Source organism: Schistocerca gregaria, chromosome 3 (genome assembly GCF_023897955.1).
Source record: "Schistocerca gregaria isolate iqSchGreg1 chromosome 3, iqSchGreg1.2, whole genome shotgun sequence".
Classification (NCBI taxonomy): domain Eukaryota; kingdom Metazoa; phylum Arthropoda; class Insecta; order Orthoptera; family Acrididae; genus Schistocerca; species Schistocerca gregaria.
The window spans coordinates 807,559,699-807,577,092 of NC_064922.1; the positions used below are offsets into that span (position 1 = coordinate 807,559,699).

The 17,394-nt window shown below is 37.2% G+C and overlaps 1 protein-coding gene across 4 annotated transcripts in view; it reads left to right on the forward strand.

Annotated features, from left to right (window-relative positions):
- LOC126354374 (tudor domain-containing 6-like) overlaps window positions 1-17,394 on the forward strand; it is a 195,681-nt gene that overhangs the window by 175,516 nt on the left and 2,771 nt on the right. For all 4 annotated transcript variants that reach the window (XM_050003965.1, XM_050003968.1, XM_050003967.1 and 1 more), the window contains 2 exons: window positions 9,507-9,670; window positions 15,972-17,394. The exon at window positions 15,972-17,394 is cut by the window's right edge and continues 2,771 nt beyond it. In XM_050003965.1, coding sequence (XP_049859922.1) covers window positions 9,507-9,670; window positions 15,972-17,394 — 1,587 coding nt within the window. The remainder of the gene's footprint in view (window positions 1-9,506; window positions 9,671-15,971) is intronic.

Below are 17,394 nucleotides of genomic sequence, written 5' to 3' on the forward strand. Positions count from 1 at the left end.
ATACTGCCTACAGGAAAATTAAAGAGACCTTTGGAGAAAAGAGAGCCATTTGTATGAATATCAAGAGCTCAGATGGAAACCCAGTTCTAAGCAAAGAAGGGAAAGCAGAAAGATGGCAGGAGTATATAGAGGGTATATACCAGGGCGATGTACTTGAGGACAATGTTATGGAAATGGAAGAGGATGTAGATAAGGATGAAATGGGAGATACGATACTGCATGAAGAGTTTGATAGAGCACTGAAAGACGTGAGTCGAAACAAGGCCCCCGGACTAGACAACATTCCATTGGAACTACTGACGGCCTTGGGAGAGCCAGTCCTGACAAAACTCTACCACCTGGTGAGCAAGATGTATGAGACAGGCGAAATACCCTCAGACTTCAAGAAGAATATAATAATTCCAATCCCAAAGAAAGCAGGCGATGACAGATGTGAAAATTACCGAACTATCAGTTTAATAAGTCACGGCTGCAAAATACTAACACGAATTCTTTACAGTTGAATGGAAAAACTGGTAGAAGCTGACCTCGGCGAAGATCAGTTTGGATTCTGTAGAAGTATTGAACATGTGAGGCAATACTGACCCTACGACTTATCTTAGAAAATAGATTAAGGAAAGGCAAACCTACATTTCTAGCAATTATAGACTTGGAGAAAGCTTTTGACAATGTTGACTGGAATACTCTCTTTGAAATTCTAAAGGTGACGGGTAAAATACAGTGAGCGAAAGGCTATTTACAATTTGTACAGAAACCAGATGGCAGTTATAAGATTCTAGGGGCATGAAAGGGAAGCAGCGGTTGGGAAGGGAGTGAGACAGGGTTGTAGCCTCTCTCCGATGCTATTCAATCTGTATACTGAGCAAGCAGTAAAGGGAACAAAAGAAAAGTTCGGAGTAGGCATTAAAATCCATGGAGAAGAAATAAAAACTTTGAGGTTTGCCGATGACATTGTAATTCTGTCAGAGACAGCAAAGGACTTGGAAGAGCAGTTGAACGGAATGGACAGTGTCTTGAAAAGAGGATATAAGATGAACGTCAACAAAAGCAAAACGAGGATAATGAAATGTAGTCGAGTTAAGTCTGCTGATGAAGAGGGAATTAGATTAGGAAATGAGACACTTGAAGTAGTAAAGGAGTTTTGCTATTTGGGGAGTTAAATAACTGATGATGATCAAAGTAGAGAGGATGTAAAATGTAGAGTGGCAATGGCAAGAAAGCATTTCTGAAGAAGAGAAATTTGTTAACATCGAGTATAGATTTTAGTGTCACGAAGTCATTGCTGAAAGTATATGTATGGAGTGTAGCCATGTATGGAAGTGAAACATGGGACGATAAATAGTTGGGACAAGAAGAGAATAGAAGCTTTTGAAATGTGGTGCTACAGAAGAATGCTGAAGATTAGATGGGTAGATCACATAACTAATGAGGAGGTATTGAACAGAATTGGGGAGAAGAGGAGTTTGTGGCACAACTTGACAAGAAGAAGGGACCGGTTGATCGGACATGTTCTGAGGCATCAAGGGATCACAAATTTCGCAGTGTGGAGGGTAAAAATCATAGAGGGAGACAAAGAGATGAAATACACTAAGCAGGTTCAGAAGGATTATGGTGGCAGTAAGTACTGGGAGATGAAGCAGCTTGCACAGGATAAAGAAGCATGGATAGCTGCATCAAACCAGTTTCAGGACTGAAGACAACAACAAGAAGAAGAACAACAACATTAGTTAATATTATCTTATTATTGTTTTTCTTTAAATGGACAAACATATAAATGGTGTGTTGGAATAGCCATGGGGTGTTGCCAATCTGGTACCCTGGCTAATATTTTTCTAAAACATCTAGAGACGATTTGCTTAAGATAGTGTCAGGATGTTCCGAGACAAATTTTATATTATTATAGATATGTAGACGACACTTTATTGCTATATGAACATAAAGACAATGACCTACAACACGTTATGTGTGTTTTCAACAGTTTACACCACAATATCACCATTAGAGAAGAAATTAAAGAACGCAGTAAAATAAACCTATTTCTTGGGTGCTATATATGAGGAACTGACCACCACATATGAGAAACTGATCACCACAGATGCTATTATTCCTTTGAATTTGAGAAATACAAAATGGCATTTTTCTGCAGTGTGATCAGTTTGATGCTTAAAATCCCACTGGACCGGGAAAAGTCTTCAAAGACATTGCAGTTAATAATGATTTTCAACCAGAGGTAGATGATCAAATACACATGAAAATTAAAGGGAACAGTCAAATATATCGAATGAAATTGCACTACCATGCAGGGTTAAAAAAGAAACAGATATTTACGTATGTTTGACTGTCTTACTATTACTTGATGTTCAGTACTTTACTGCATTGTTGTATGTCCTAACTAGGTGTGAAGACTTGTTACTTTCACGTATGACATACATATGTTTGTCGTTTGAAAATTCAGCCACTATCTAGTATAAAGGTGGGTGGTTTTGATCTTGTCATATGTAGGTTTTATTGGCTATCTTGTTGCCTTGTTATGAAGGTCAGACAGTAATGTTATGTTCTGGTTGTGACTAATTCTCTATATTCAATCACTACCATGATTTCAACTATATTGATGACATGTGGTTACATTTTGCAGGATTACATGGAATATGTTTTTCATTGTTTGGTTACCATGTCATTTGTTGATTTCACTTCTACATATGTTCTTTGTGTGACATTGTGCTTTTATGGTTGACACTAAGTATTCCTGATCGTATGGTCATTCGTTGGTGGGCGCTGCAGATTTTCATTGTTTGTGTAGGATATCTTCATTCGTATAGTAAAGTATGTCCTGATGATAACGAAGTCAGCTAGGTTTTCTCCATCAGTCAAATCCAAATAGGTCATTCCATGGTACTATATACAGCAGTTTGGTTTCATACTGTGTCTGTTTTATACATTATAGTGCACCCAATCATAATATTTCTAGACCTGTTGTAGTTTTTCTGTCCCACTTTCCTGTTTTATTATTTATAATACCTTCGTGAACTGCTACTACCTCTTTAGTTCAGATCTGAAGTAGTGGTAGTTTCCTTGCAGTGTTGGGTAATTAACACTTGGCTTAAGATTAACATTTACTTTATACTTAAAAAAGACGTGCCATATTTTCATAGATGGCACTTCCATTTTAAATCATCTGTTGATCTTATTTATTCAGAAAATCATCTAAATGTTCTCAAAATCAGTCTACTAAAGCACTTATGAATATGCATCTTAAACAGTAAAATGTCGAGCTGTGATAGGCACAACAAAAAGATTCACACAATTATAGCTTTCGGCCCTTAAGGCCTTTATCAGCAACAATAGACACACACACACACACACACACACACACACACACACACACACACTCATGCAAACACAACTTGCACACACATCTTTTACATTCCATCCTGGATATTCCATTGTTTAAACAGTAAAATGTGTGCTTGATAGATCTGCTAGCACTACATCGTACAGTTTTAAGTTCAGTAGTGAGGTTTTCATTTAGTTCTGTTTTATGCGCCTTTGAACGTAGAACAGTTGGTATGATGACCTATATTTGTATGCTGTGAGCTGGTGCAGTGGACAGTACACTTCTATAGCTAACAGTTGGGTATAATCTTTAATTGTTTTGGTTACTTAATGTGTGGCATATTGTTCTGTAATATATCTGTTCATTTAGGTTCAGTTTACCATGACTGACAATGGTGTTTTGTTGACTTCTTGTTCTATATGTTACTTGTCACTGCAAGGCTCATTTTGTAGGATGGAATATGGATATATGATTGTCACATGGTGCACATCACACATGCGCACACACTCATGAACAAAAATAATGTAGTTGCAGATAATAATACATTCAGTCACCCAAAGTGTTGATAATTGCTTGACGTCTGTGAGGCATGCTTGAAACAGTTTTCCGCGTACTCACGTGGAAGAAACCTCCACATATATTGAATCTGCAGTGACAACTGTTTCAAAGCAAATTTTGTTTGTGCTTGACACACTGTTAGGAAATTAATTCCTAAAAAAGGTTAATAACTATTATTTCCACCTTTGTAGTCATTGTAACAACTGAGCCATGTTCTCAAAAGTCAACACGCGATCTAGTGTCAATTTATAGAGTGGTATCCACTTTTGTACTAATGGCTTTGATTTCCCCACATATTTAGATGCTATAGCGGGACTAATTTTCAGACCTTGCTGCAGACGAACACAGCGTCCAAATATGATGCTCAAGCTGCACTCATATCTCTTGTGTGTGTGTGTGTGTGTGTGTGTGTGTGTGTGTGTGTGTGTGTGTCAGTCTAGAATTCAGAGTAAACTAATGATTTATGGACATTGTATGAAGGCTGAAGGTTCCCTCTGTTGGGCTGCGGAAGAACTAAGGCATTATCTTTTACTATCTGGGTGCAATGAAGACCACCCTCTTACTTGACAGAATAAATATTTGTAATTTATTGTAGAGAGACACAAGGCACTTACTCTTGATTACACATTTAGCAGCTTGTTCATTTGGTTCAGGCACATATTTCAGTGTACCTTACTAACAAATTGCACCCCTACCACGATCGTGTTGTTTAAGGTTATTCATATCCATATACTTAATCCAAGTATGAAGGTGGTTTACGTAGTTGTTTGTGCTTTGACTGGACCAGTTTTGCTTTCTAAACTTTTCTTCAGGTGTAGAATGGCTGGCAGTACACTTATTTCTGAGTTGTTCTTTTGTGTAACGCTTTGCATAGTACATTACTGTAATTGTTAGGTTTGATTAGTGGATTCTCTTTTATGTTGGCCTGCCTACATAAATAGCTGAGTTATGTAAATACATTGTATTTGTGGATGGTATTAATGTAGCTCACTTTTTTTGATGTCTTCTATTGATTTCTGTTTGCTATTTACCTATACCTATTGTGCGATATTGATTTGGCAGTAAGCCTCGATATAAATATTGCTAGTAAAACATTAGAGTTTTTATTCTTTTACTTTTAGATATTGTCTCTAATTTATTTATGTTGTACCTATTTATTGGTAAGTTTATTTGTAGGGAGTATAGACTTATTTTATATCTGTTAATTTATTTGTGTGCTGACATTTTAACTTTTGTGTGGTGTACAAAGAACATATACTTTATTGTCTTACCCATGTTTAGAGGCTTCTTATTTTTACATTTTATATTATTATCTTTCCTATTACATAGGAAACATAGCTTGAGGAATATCTGTACATGGTGGTGGCCATACTTTCAGACTTACTAAAATAATATTGTTTACTTACTGACATGCTCACATGTATCTACAGTTTGTACCGTTGTTTTACGTAAGTCTTATTGATAATATTGTTGTTAATTTTGTTGTATAGCACCTGATCATGGTGTATTATGTCACTGACACGTAAAATAAATTAGAAATGAACTTAAGCTGACAGTGTTCATGATATATTTTACATATATATCGGTTGTTGTCCTACCATTCAGCAAAGCAAGAATGGATGCATCTAACTAATTTTGCTAAGGTTAACATTATAATTTCCTCTGTTACGAAAGTATTTCTCAAAGCTCCTAACAACATTTAGTCCTTTAAGGAAGTAGCTGCAAACATTCCCCTCCCATGTGAATTGATACTTAAAGCATCAGTGGACCTGGTTCTTGGCAGCTTTATGTTAATGCTGAACCCTATCAAAAAGTCAAAAAGTCAAAGAATTAGTAGACACATTCAATTCCATTGTATCAGCTTTTATTGAAAAAGCCAAGATGGCCCATATGAATAACAAGAACGTTTGCATCCATGGAATTTTTAAGAGCTCACTTCCAACATCTGCCTGTTGCAATTTGGCACCTAGAGTCTGCATCTCTACCAATGAAAGATACTTAGACATGATCTCTGAGGTGCAGATGTGTCTGGAAAACATACTTTGTTCAGTAGGTACAGCATGTATCACAAAATTAAAAAATATTCTGCTGAGGTATCCCAGCTACGAAGATAAGAAAGGGGAAAAGTTGCTGTAGAAAGATCTTCCTCAGGCTGCAGAAGTGTACTGAAAGACAATAGAAAAAGTTTAACTTTAACTGTACTCCAGTATCAAAAAGTAATATAAAATTTATTGTTAGTTGTCACTTTAGGCCACAGATTGTAGTCATACACAGTTACACATCTCAAGTTTTGTTATTGTCACATGAAAGGAATTTTTAGTAAAATACCTCAATAAAATATTATAACAAGAGATAATAATTGTAGCATGTGTAAATATCTCAATTATTTTTGTATTTTTTTAGTGCTGTTGTAAGGAATGGTTAATTGTTAAATTTCCACAAAGAACTAGGATTACTGTGTCAAAATTATAAATAAATTTTGTATGTCAATATTAGTGTTTGTTGTATTTTTCATTAAAAGACCCCAAAACGGTTAAAATAGTTTGTTTAAACCTAAAAAAGGCTAGTCCAAGAAAATAAAGGACTAAAATTTATTTAAACTTAAAAATCTAACCCCTAGTGATGATCTACTTATTTACTTACTCACTGGTCATACCGGACTCGAGAGTCCATTACCACAGCAACGTATTTTCGCCACGTGTCCCTGTCTTGGGCTATTTCCTTCCATTCACCTGCAATACCTAGGTTCCTTAAATCAGCCTTCACATTGTCCTCTCATCTACGCCTCGGTCTCCCCACAGGACGTTTTCCTTCTAAGTGCCCTACCAGTACTCTGCACACTGCCCTGCCCTCATCCATTCGAGCTACGTGACCCGCCCATCGTAGCCTATGTGATTTAATAATACTGATTATGTCAGGGCTTGAATAGAGTTCGAGCTCTTCGTTATGCAGTTTTCACCACTCTCTGCTAATGTCATCCCTTTTTGCTCTGAAAATTTTCCTCAAAATTTTGTTTTCAAATACTCAAAATGGCTTTTCATTTTGCACAGTGAGAGACAGAGTCTCACACCCATACAGCATAACTGGTAAAATAATAGTTGTGTATATTCTAATATTTAAATTCCTAGACAATATCTGCGATGAAAGTAATCTATTCAGTGAGAAGTAGCACTCATTTCCCGCCCTTAATCTCTTCTTCAGTTCGGATTCAATCTCATTTCTGGAAGTGATGTCCACGCCTAGATACTTAAATGTGTTCACTTTTTCAAACTGCATGTCTCCAACTCTTAACATTTCCTGATCTACTGCTGTTGGCATTCTAGTAGTATCCAGGTATTTAGTTTTATCTTCACTTATCCTCAGACCCACATCTTCAATAGCCTTGATTAACACATTCGCATTTGCTGTTACATATTCTTTCCTACAACTAATGATGTTTGGATCATCTGCATACCCTAATATCTTAATATTTCCATTTAACTCCACACCCTCTGAATTAACTGCTGCCATTCGTACAATATATTCTAGGGCTAAATTAAAAAGTAGTGGAGACATGGCATCTCCCTGCTTACGTCCGTTCTTTATTATAAATTCTTATGACTCCAATTTCCCCACATGTACTCCCCTTTTGTGTTTCTCAAACTCGCTTCTATAAGTCTAACATACTTCTTTGGTATTCCAAGTTCCAAAAGAATTCTGTACAATTTTTATTGCAATACTGAATCATATGCTTTGTAAAAGCAATGAAAAGATTATGAACTGGTTTATTGTATTCCTAATTCTTTTCCAAAATTTGACGCAGGGTGAATATTTGGTCTATAGTTGATCTGTTCCTCCGAAAGCCGGCTTGGTAATCCCCCACAATTTCATCTGCATATGGTGTAGGCCTGCTTATCAGAATATTCAAGAAAACTTTGGAACATACTGGTAATAGCAATATCCCTCTATAATTACTACAATCTGTTTTGTCGCCCTTTTTAAAAATTGGGATCAGAATCGACTCCTGCCACTCTTCAGGTATCATGTCTGAGTTCCGTACTTTAGTTATCACTTCCACCAATTTCTGTCCCCCATTTTTAACTAATTCTGCAGTTATGCAATCTGATCCTGGTGCTTTATGGTTTTTCAATTTGTTGATTGTATCTCTTACTTCCTTTAACATTAGCTCAGGTATCTGGGGTTCTGCTGTATGTATTTCATACGCCTGTTCATTTCCTGCTTCCTGGTGTACATTTAATAGTTGCTCAAAATGTGCCCTCCATTTACTTAATATAGCACTGGGGTCTTTCAGTATTACCCCAGCATCCCCTCAAAGTGCATTTGTCCTGGCCCTGAAGCCCTTCCTATACCTATTTATGTCTAGGTAAAATTCCCTAATTTTTTTGTTTTACTGTTTGTTTCCATTTTTGTAATTTGATTGTTCAAATAATCGCTCTTCTTTGCCCGTAGCCTATGACCAACTTCCCTTCTCAAGTTCAAGAACTCCTCTCATTTTCTGTCTCCCATTCTATCTCAATCTAATCGTGCTTTTCTCCTTTCCTCTACCATTTTCTTGCATTCCTCATCAAACCACGGTTTCCTCCTGCTCTTCTTAATTGTACCTATTGTGACCTTCGCTGCCTCTTTGATATTATTCGTAACAGTGATCCACTGTTTATTTACATCCTCGTCTTGTTCTTCATGTGTCCTGAGAGCATCAAACCTATTTGAATTTATATCATGTACCTTCTTCTAAAGTTTTCATTATTTAACTTGTCAGTGTCGAACCTAACAAGTTATGCATTGTGATACCTTGATGTTGCTGTAGATAGCCGTTGGTGAACTTTGGCAACTACAAGAAAATGATCAGAATCGCAGTCTGCTCCCCTGAAAGTCCTAACATTTTCTATACTAGTGTGCCATCTCCGATCTACAAGAACATGATCAATTTGGTTTTGGGTGTGCCCATCCGGAGAGACCCAAGTTGCTTTAGAATGTCCTTCCTTTTGAAATATGTGCTCTCAACAATCATGTCTTTTGAAACAGCAAAATTAACCACCCTTGTGCCATTATCATTAGAAATGTTATGCAAACTTTCTTTCCCAATTGTAGGCCAGAATGCTTCCTCCTTCCCAATCTTTGCATTAAAGTCACCTATGATTAATTTTGTATCATACGAGAACAACTCATCCCATAGTTGATCTAGTTCTTCATAAAAGTCGTCTTTAACAACCTCTTCAGTGTCCTCAGTTAGTGCGTGTACAGTGATGATCTAGGCTTGTCAAATTTTGCAGATGGATTAAACAAGGACCGAGAGACAGACCAGAAGTAGAAATTAAATGTAATGTTTTCACAGTTGAGAGGCTTTTTGTAAAAGAGGTAAAGGGGTAATTACAGAACAATAGTGCATATAGTCAACTATAAGGCAGGAAAAAGTGAAGTTACATTGCTCATCATTCTAGTTACAGCCTGCCATTATTAAAATGGTATTTGACAGTCAATATACTTGTAAATAGTGTATCTTATTTACTATAGAATTTAGCATAAAGATTATTATCTGTTGAAAGTTTAACTATTGTCTAGGAAGACCAGCGAAGAATGCATAAGGTTATATGTAAAAAATTTTACATTTCAGATGGCACCCATCCCAGATGATATGGTGCCATGTCATCGTCTGGCTGTCGAGTGCTCAGTAGTGGGTTCCAATTCAAATGCTTCTAGTGAACTAGACGAACAGTTTAAACTGGAAGTAGAGGAGCAAGATGTTATCCTGCATGTGGATAGTGTTTGCGAAGACAGGTACTCGTTCTTAGACTACTATTTTGTCCTCATTCACTACCCCCCCCCCCCCCCCCCCACCAGTGTGTGTGTGTGTGTGTGTGTGTGTGTGTGTGTGTGTGTGTGTGTTCTTTTTTTTATCCCTCATGATGAAGAATTCTGACTTACAGTCTTACAAAATTCTCCCAACACTGTCGGAAAAAGGGAGGAATGGGGCAGAGTTATTTGATGATAAGCTATTTCACTGCTTCGTGGACTTTCTAGTAGAAACTGAACTGTCAACCTTTTATCTTTTTACTGTCAAAACTTCTTAATAGTTCCATGGTGGACAGGAGAGGCCAAGGTTGTAAAGTGGGTGCCAGGAGACAACAGCCAGAATTTTTACTGTCTGGATGGAAATGGTATAAGTTCCACTATGTAAATTCCATTCTTTAAGCCAAATAATTAATATATTTTGTTTCTGTTGTCTGCTTGGATAATAAAATTAAAATTACAAAGATGAAATGGATCACGTGCTTCACACTGACAGTTTTAGAGGCAGTTACGATACAGTGTTTCTAACAACTGACATTTCATAGTCGTGTACTAGTATAAATTAATTAATAATGTAGCAGAAATGTGTGTCTGTTACCCACATGATTACACTATACTTGTAGTGACATTCACGATAACATACACTGAATCACTTGTGCATGAGGCAATAGACAACATCCCACCTATAACTTGGGCACATTGTGTGCAGCATACTGAAAAGCTTCAGAAAGAAGAATTTGACAGGGAAGTGATGATGGATATAAACTTTGAACTTATCATCATAAATTTACAGATTGTTCGGAAACAGACTCAAATAGAAATGATGATGGTAGTACGATGTAGACTTTGGAACAGAGTTCTTAGTTTTAAAGACTCGTGGTATAAAAAATGCATTTGTCAGCATATCAGTTGCATAGGTAACAATGAGAACTTCCTACTCTTTTCGATTAGGACTTTGTATCCTTTAAATTATACGGACATGTTCAACATACTGCCCAAGGAGAAGTTAAGCTTCTCCGGCCATGTTGTATGCTCAAATATAATACAAGAGAATGCAGAAGTCTGATGTTTTCACATGTAAACACCTGTGACTTTCAAAGCATGAACTGGATATGGCTCTGAAATGACAGAACTGTTACTTTTTGAGATAGTGTACGTTCTCAATGTTATCGGTTAGCATTCCCTGGAGTTATTCGCAGATAATGGTTAATTGTTTGCTTGTTCAGTGGATTATAAATGCCATCTCTCACTGTAATTTTGAATGAGTTAGTTTACACTCATAACTCTCACTAACAGTGAAAAATATGACAAATTACTGACCATTTTTACAGTACTCTTTTACACCACTAATTCTTTTGTACATGCAGTGATTACAGTTAACTATAGCCAAATACATCAACATATACACCTTATACGCATTTTTAAAAATTCTATGGAGTAGAAGCAGTTGTCAAGCAGATATAATAATTTCGGTTTGTGCTTTAAGTTAATTTTGTTGTATATTAAATTTTTACTTATAATACATTTCAAATAACAATAACTGATGATTATTGCAAGCAGTTTAAATAATCTTGTCATTAGGCAATTGTCATTTTGAGAAAAATTGTACTTCACATCTTCACAAAGCTGTTTCAGCTGTTCTCTTCTCCCAACATCATGCAGAATAAATCTGTGGAGCAGTGGACGCAATGTCGTCAAGACGTTAATTCATCTGCATCTACATCTAATTAATAATCTACATTAATATTTCTCTCATAACGACTGATCGAAATTGGTTTTAAAATCTACTATTCCCCTGATAGATTTGAACATATAATATGATGTACTGTAGGGAAATGTACCTGACTGTTGTCTGCAGCAACGCAGTTCAGTAACATGGAATTTGTTTGTCTGCTCTCTGCTGCCGTGCATGCACAGTTCTTATCCCCCCTCCCAAAGCTTCCTTTCTGCTCTGCCACTATGTGTGGAAGCGTTGTCCTATGCGGGCTATAATGCTGCATAGAAAATTTTAAGTGTGTTATTTGATGGTATGGCTGTGGTTACTGTGGACCTTAAAGACAACTTTGTATTTTTCATTTCTCTTGGAATTGTTGTTCTAAGGATGTCATTGAATATGGTCTGCGGGTGTTTGATGACTATCCCATTTTGGTGTTTCTATTTCTGACTTATGCACTTTGTTAGTGGTCTGAAGCAAAGACATGATGATTCATTGCCATTCACAGGGTGCATGCAGTGTTAGCAAAGAATATCAACTTGAATCTCATCTTGAGATTGGAGGCCCTTGGATGACGGTTGAATGAAGCCATTACATTACAACAATTGCATATGACCGGACATAACAAGTTGATCCTTGGTTGCTGTTTAGTCATTGGCAACTTCTTGTATGAATTAGTTTACTTGTTCAATTTAGAACTTGGCACTGAGATTTGCTTCAATTTAGAACTTGGCACTGAGATTTGCTTCCAATACTTTTTTTTATCAAGCTTGTAAAGAACGGAGCAATATGCTCAAACCCAGTATTGTGACACTTACATATGAAAGCTTTTGCCATTATATAACTTAAACCATGAAAGATAAGTGAGTGCAGCCACATTACTGTCACTGCATTTTGCATTGTCGAGGGTGGCGATTCTTCTGGAGAACCTGGAATTCTCAGCGAATTACATTTTACGTGGAAAACCAGGGAAGTCTCGAGGAATTTCAGAAATTTTGTAAAATATCAGGGAATTCTGTGTGTTTAATCTAATGTTCGAATTTAACTTTATTGAGCTTCATAAACCACAAATTTTAAAATACTTAATATATCAAAGTGTGTTAATTATTTGAATGTCCATATAATTATTAGTGTTTAAAAACTGCTGTTAAACTACTGCCGGGAAGAGGGAAAAGTCATAATAGTGAGATACTTAACCCCCACCCACTCACTGTAAATTTCGTAGGAGCTTTGTATGGCATCATCTTGCTCCGTATACCTGGAATTCTCAGGGAATTTGTTTTCCAAGTTTGATTAGTCACTGGTAACAGAGATAAGAATGTCTGCACATCATGACTTGGTGTTATATTTGGCCATAATGCTCCAAACGTTCTCAGTTAGGGAGAGATGCCAGCAACCTTGCTGGCCAAATTAGGGTTTGGCAAGCACGAAGATGAACAGTAGAAACTCTCGCTGTGTGTGGCAGTTTTCCTCTTAAAGTGTATTAGTAAATTGTATCATGGGTTGTTGTTTGACATCAGTACATTTCATATCTGTCCAGTGACAAAGAGTTCTTAGAGATATGTGACAATGTGGACACTTGAGTAAAAAAGGAGTTATGTCCAATATTGCCAATTTATGTATATGAGGAGTGTTCAATGAGTAATGCAACATTTTTTTCTGAAAGCAGGTTCATGTTATCCAGGATTCCAATACATCATATTCTTCCCCACTCTTTTGGCTACAAAATGCTGTTTCTGAACATAATCACCATTCAATGTGATGGGCTTACGCCATGTTAGTGGGAGAGTCTTCTGTTAAGGGGTGAGGAACCCAGCAGGCACACACCTGTTAGTAGCCAACTAGTGGATGAGTGTGTCAGCACTACCAACAGACATATCCAGTTGAGCTGCGAGGTGTTTTATTGTGATTTGTCAGTCACCTCGAATGCATATGCCTGCCGTTCCAGGGATCACAGCTGAATGTGGCCGGCCAGCACAAGGAAATCGGACAAGTTTACGTGACATGTTTCAGTGATGGCAGACACCTCGCCCAAAGACTCACTGTGCTTTTGTTCACTGCTAGGTCCCAATAGACATCCTGTAAGCATCATGTACATGTGCGACGCTCTGGTTTTCTGCAAAAAGAAACTCGGCAATGATTTGAAACACACCTTTACAGGTGCCATTTCAAAGGGTACCTATAGCACTGCCACATATTGGAATTTCATTAAACTACAGGGACTTAAGCAGGAATATTCCATAATGTCCCACAAAAAATTCTGCAGTTTGTCTACCAAAATTGGTTGAGAAAAAGTGTTTCTTTACTTATTGAACGCCCCTCTTATATAGCTAAGACAGATCTGTTTTGGAGGGGGGTACCCCCTGTTGACAGGTTCATGTTCTCCCTTGAAGTGAACTCTCTTTGTTTTGTAATGTAATGGGCCATGGCCATTGAGTGTTAAATATAGTAGACTGCGATTTGGAGTTTCAAATTTGCATTAGTTCCGGAGATGACAAAAGTAAGTAAAACATGAAAGTTACATTTTATGTTTAGTATGATACAAAACGTGAAAATAATTTCAGTGATCTGTACTTAGGGTTTTTGCAGTGAAAAAGAATTGCAGCTCATTAAGAATTGTACCAACAATGTTTTCACAAACATTTTGATCTGACTTTCCCTATTCCAAGGCATTTGACCAGTATGTGATAAATCTGGAATTGATAATCAGATTGCAAATAAAGGACAAAGGGAAGCACTGAAAAATGATCTTGAGGTGCATAAGCAAAAGGCAGAGGTGCAACAGAGAGTCTCAACAAGGTTAAATAACTCCAATAAATGTCTTTCCTACAATGCATGGTGTACTACTCCTTCCATTTGAATCTGACATCAAAGAATGGAGTTAACGAAGATGAGATATATGTTGCTAATTATGAGTAAACCAGTTCTTGTGCTGATGACAAAGGAAATGCTGTGGATATGCTATCCATGTAAGGTATTTGATTCAAAAATTTGTGCAGTGAAAATGTATAATATGGATACAGTGAAGTTTTCTCCATGAATCCCAGCTGAAAGACAAAATTCTTTGCAGTTGTAATTTTTTTATGTAAACAACACTCTAACAAATATAATAGAATCATATCTTTCTATAGAAAGTCCTGAATGGAAAAACAAGAATATTATGAAAAGGATAGATCGCTACACACAATAAAGAGGAGACATTGAGTCACAGGCAGGCACAATGGAAGACTGCTATACAATTTAGTTTTCAACCAAAAAGCATCCTTCTGAAGTAGAAAACATGTGCACATTCATACGAGTACAAGTCACACACACATGACCACTGTCACCGTCCGCTGTAATTGGACTGAGTCATAACTACACCTGATGGGAACAGCAATCCTAAGTGTGTGGTAGGGTAAGGAGGAGCGATGGGGTGAGGAAGAGGCCAGAAAGCAGGGTGGGATGCGGGACGGTGTAGTGCCGCTTCTGGGAGTGAGTAGGGCTGTGATGGGGACAGGTTAGGGTTGCTACATGCAGTCAGAGGTCTGAGGGGTGGGTGGGGTGAGAGTAGAAAAGTAGAGAAAGGAAAAAAGTCCAATGAGTGCACTGCATTGATTGAATAGGAGATTGTGCTGTGGTGGGGTGGGAGCAGGTAAGGGGAAAGAAAGTGTCCACAGCTTGTGCCATCTTGGCCCTTCCTACTAATACCAGGTTTTCTGAATTGTGCTTCAGAAGGAGGCCTTTTGCCCAAAACCCAAAATGTGTATAAATCTTTTCATGTCTGTGACTCAGTGCTTCCTGTTTGTGATGTGTAGCATAATACTGTTGATACAATGATGTCTACAACATAAGTGCATTTTTCCCAATGGTCTATACTCGTGTCTCTATATGTAGTCAGCCATTATCTTATTGGGGTATAGCACTGTTTGCGCATTTACTGAAAAGTGTCATTTGATAAAGAAGTTAAGATGCGGATAGATAAAACTGAATATGTATGGACCTGGTTCCTTCCAATAATCAGTGTGAATTAACTGTGAACAGGGGGGCTGCACTCTTTCTTTCTTTCTTTCTTTTTTAACACATCTCACATCTGTATTGCCACAACCTATACTGATTGTATGCCACAATGTATGAAAGGTCTTACTGCTGTTCATAGTGAATTCATCCACATACTAAGCTGCTGTAGATGAAGTGACTTCATCCTATATTTATTATGTATTGTTAATCTGTTTTTGTTGGTCTGATGTTATTTGAGTGTGTTGTATCCATTATGATGTATGAATTCTAGTGAGGTATTTTACCTCTACTGCTCCATGCCAGTTGAATCTTAAGTGTCCATACTGATCTGTCACATCACTATTTGAGAAACCTTTGTCCCAGTTGGAAATTCATCTTAAAGTGTTTCATTGTTGGTAATTGTATTGTAATATTACACTGTCAGTATGCAAAAAACAATCCCCCACCCCCTCCACCCAAATAGCAATTTTTCCTTTTCTTTTTATTAGTGGATATGTGAGCATTACAGTAATTCAAATGTAATATTATTTCTTTCTGCAAGTTGTAATATATTTTTTTTATTTTTCATTTGTGCAGGTTGTGTGTACGTCTGTTTGACATTGAAGGTCAGCGTCTAGAATTACTCAAGGAATTATATAATGATAATTTACAAGAGGTAGAACCTGTGTGTCCACTGCCTGTGCTATCGTCAAAAATGATGGTATGTGTATCGCACGTGGAAGAGACAGCACCCTTCTTTTGGATACAAAATGTTCAAGACATTGCTGGGCTTGCTCAATTACTGGAATCGTGGTTTGATTTCTATGAAACTAAAGGCAATGGAAAAGATTTAAAGGACATTAAACCAGGCAAGTTGTGTGCTGCAAAGTCAGGAAATGATGATAATTGGTACCGAGCCAGAATAAACTCAGTGGACAATGAAAATGTGTCTGTAAACTTCATAGACTATGGAAATTGCGAAATTGTGCCCATTTCAAACATTAAAGCATTAGATGATGGCTTTTATAGCCCACATGCAATGGCATTGAGAGTTCGCCTTCCTGTTAATGTACTTGATAATGAACGAACAGTTACTGAATTTCAGAACTACACAGCAGAGAGAGAATTTTTTGCCCAACTTTCCAGAAAAACTTCTGAAGAGGATCACTGGTTTATTGACCTGATATCAGAAGGGAAACGTGTGGTAGATGAGCTTTCAAATTTAGGCTTGATTACAGAAGTTGAAGATTCACCATTCACTGGAAGCTTTGTGGTAAAATCTATAACCAAGGGTGTGAAGGCATCCGTTTATGTTACCCATGTAGAAAGTCCATCCAGTTTTTGGGTGCAACTTGGAAGTAATTTGGATGAAATTGAAAAACTGCGGAATATGTTGCAGAAACATGCAAATACTACTGATAGTATGAAGACATTACCTGAAATAGGTATGCTTTGTGCAGCTCAATATTCAGAAGATGCATCTTGGTATAGGGCTGTTGTAATGGATGTAGAACAGACTACAGTCACCGTAAGTTTCATAGATTATGGTAACACAGACAAAATAACTCTGTCTTCTAGTGGACTGAAGCCTCTAAAATCTGATCTTATTAATCTACCAGCATTTGGCTGTAAATGTTCTTTGGATATAACACCATTGCCTGGTGAGACGGAATGGTCTGAGGCTGCTATCAAAAAATTCAATGAAATAGTTGATGAAACAGGTGGTGTGATGGTTGCAGAGGTACTTAAAAGTGCAGAAGTGAATGTAGTGACACTGTACACTGATGAAAGTAATGTGTCCTCAATTCTCATTGACCTGAAGCTAGCAATGTCTCCTTCAATGAAATTGGAAAACCAATCTGAATCCCTGCTTGAGACATCAGAAGTTGACAAAAGTGGAGATAATGGGTTACAGGGGAAGGCAAATGATTATGATTTAGTATTTGTTAGCCATTGTAATAGCCCTGTTGATTTCTGGATACAACGCAAAAGTGCTGTAGGAAACTTGCAATATGTAACA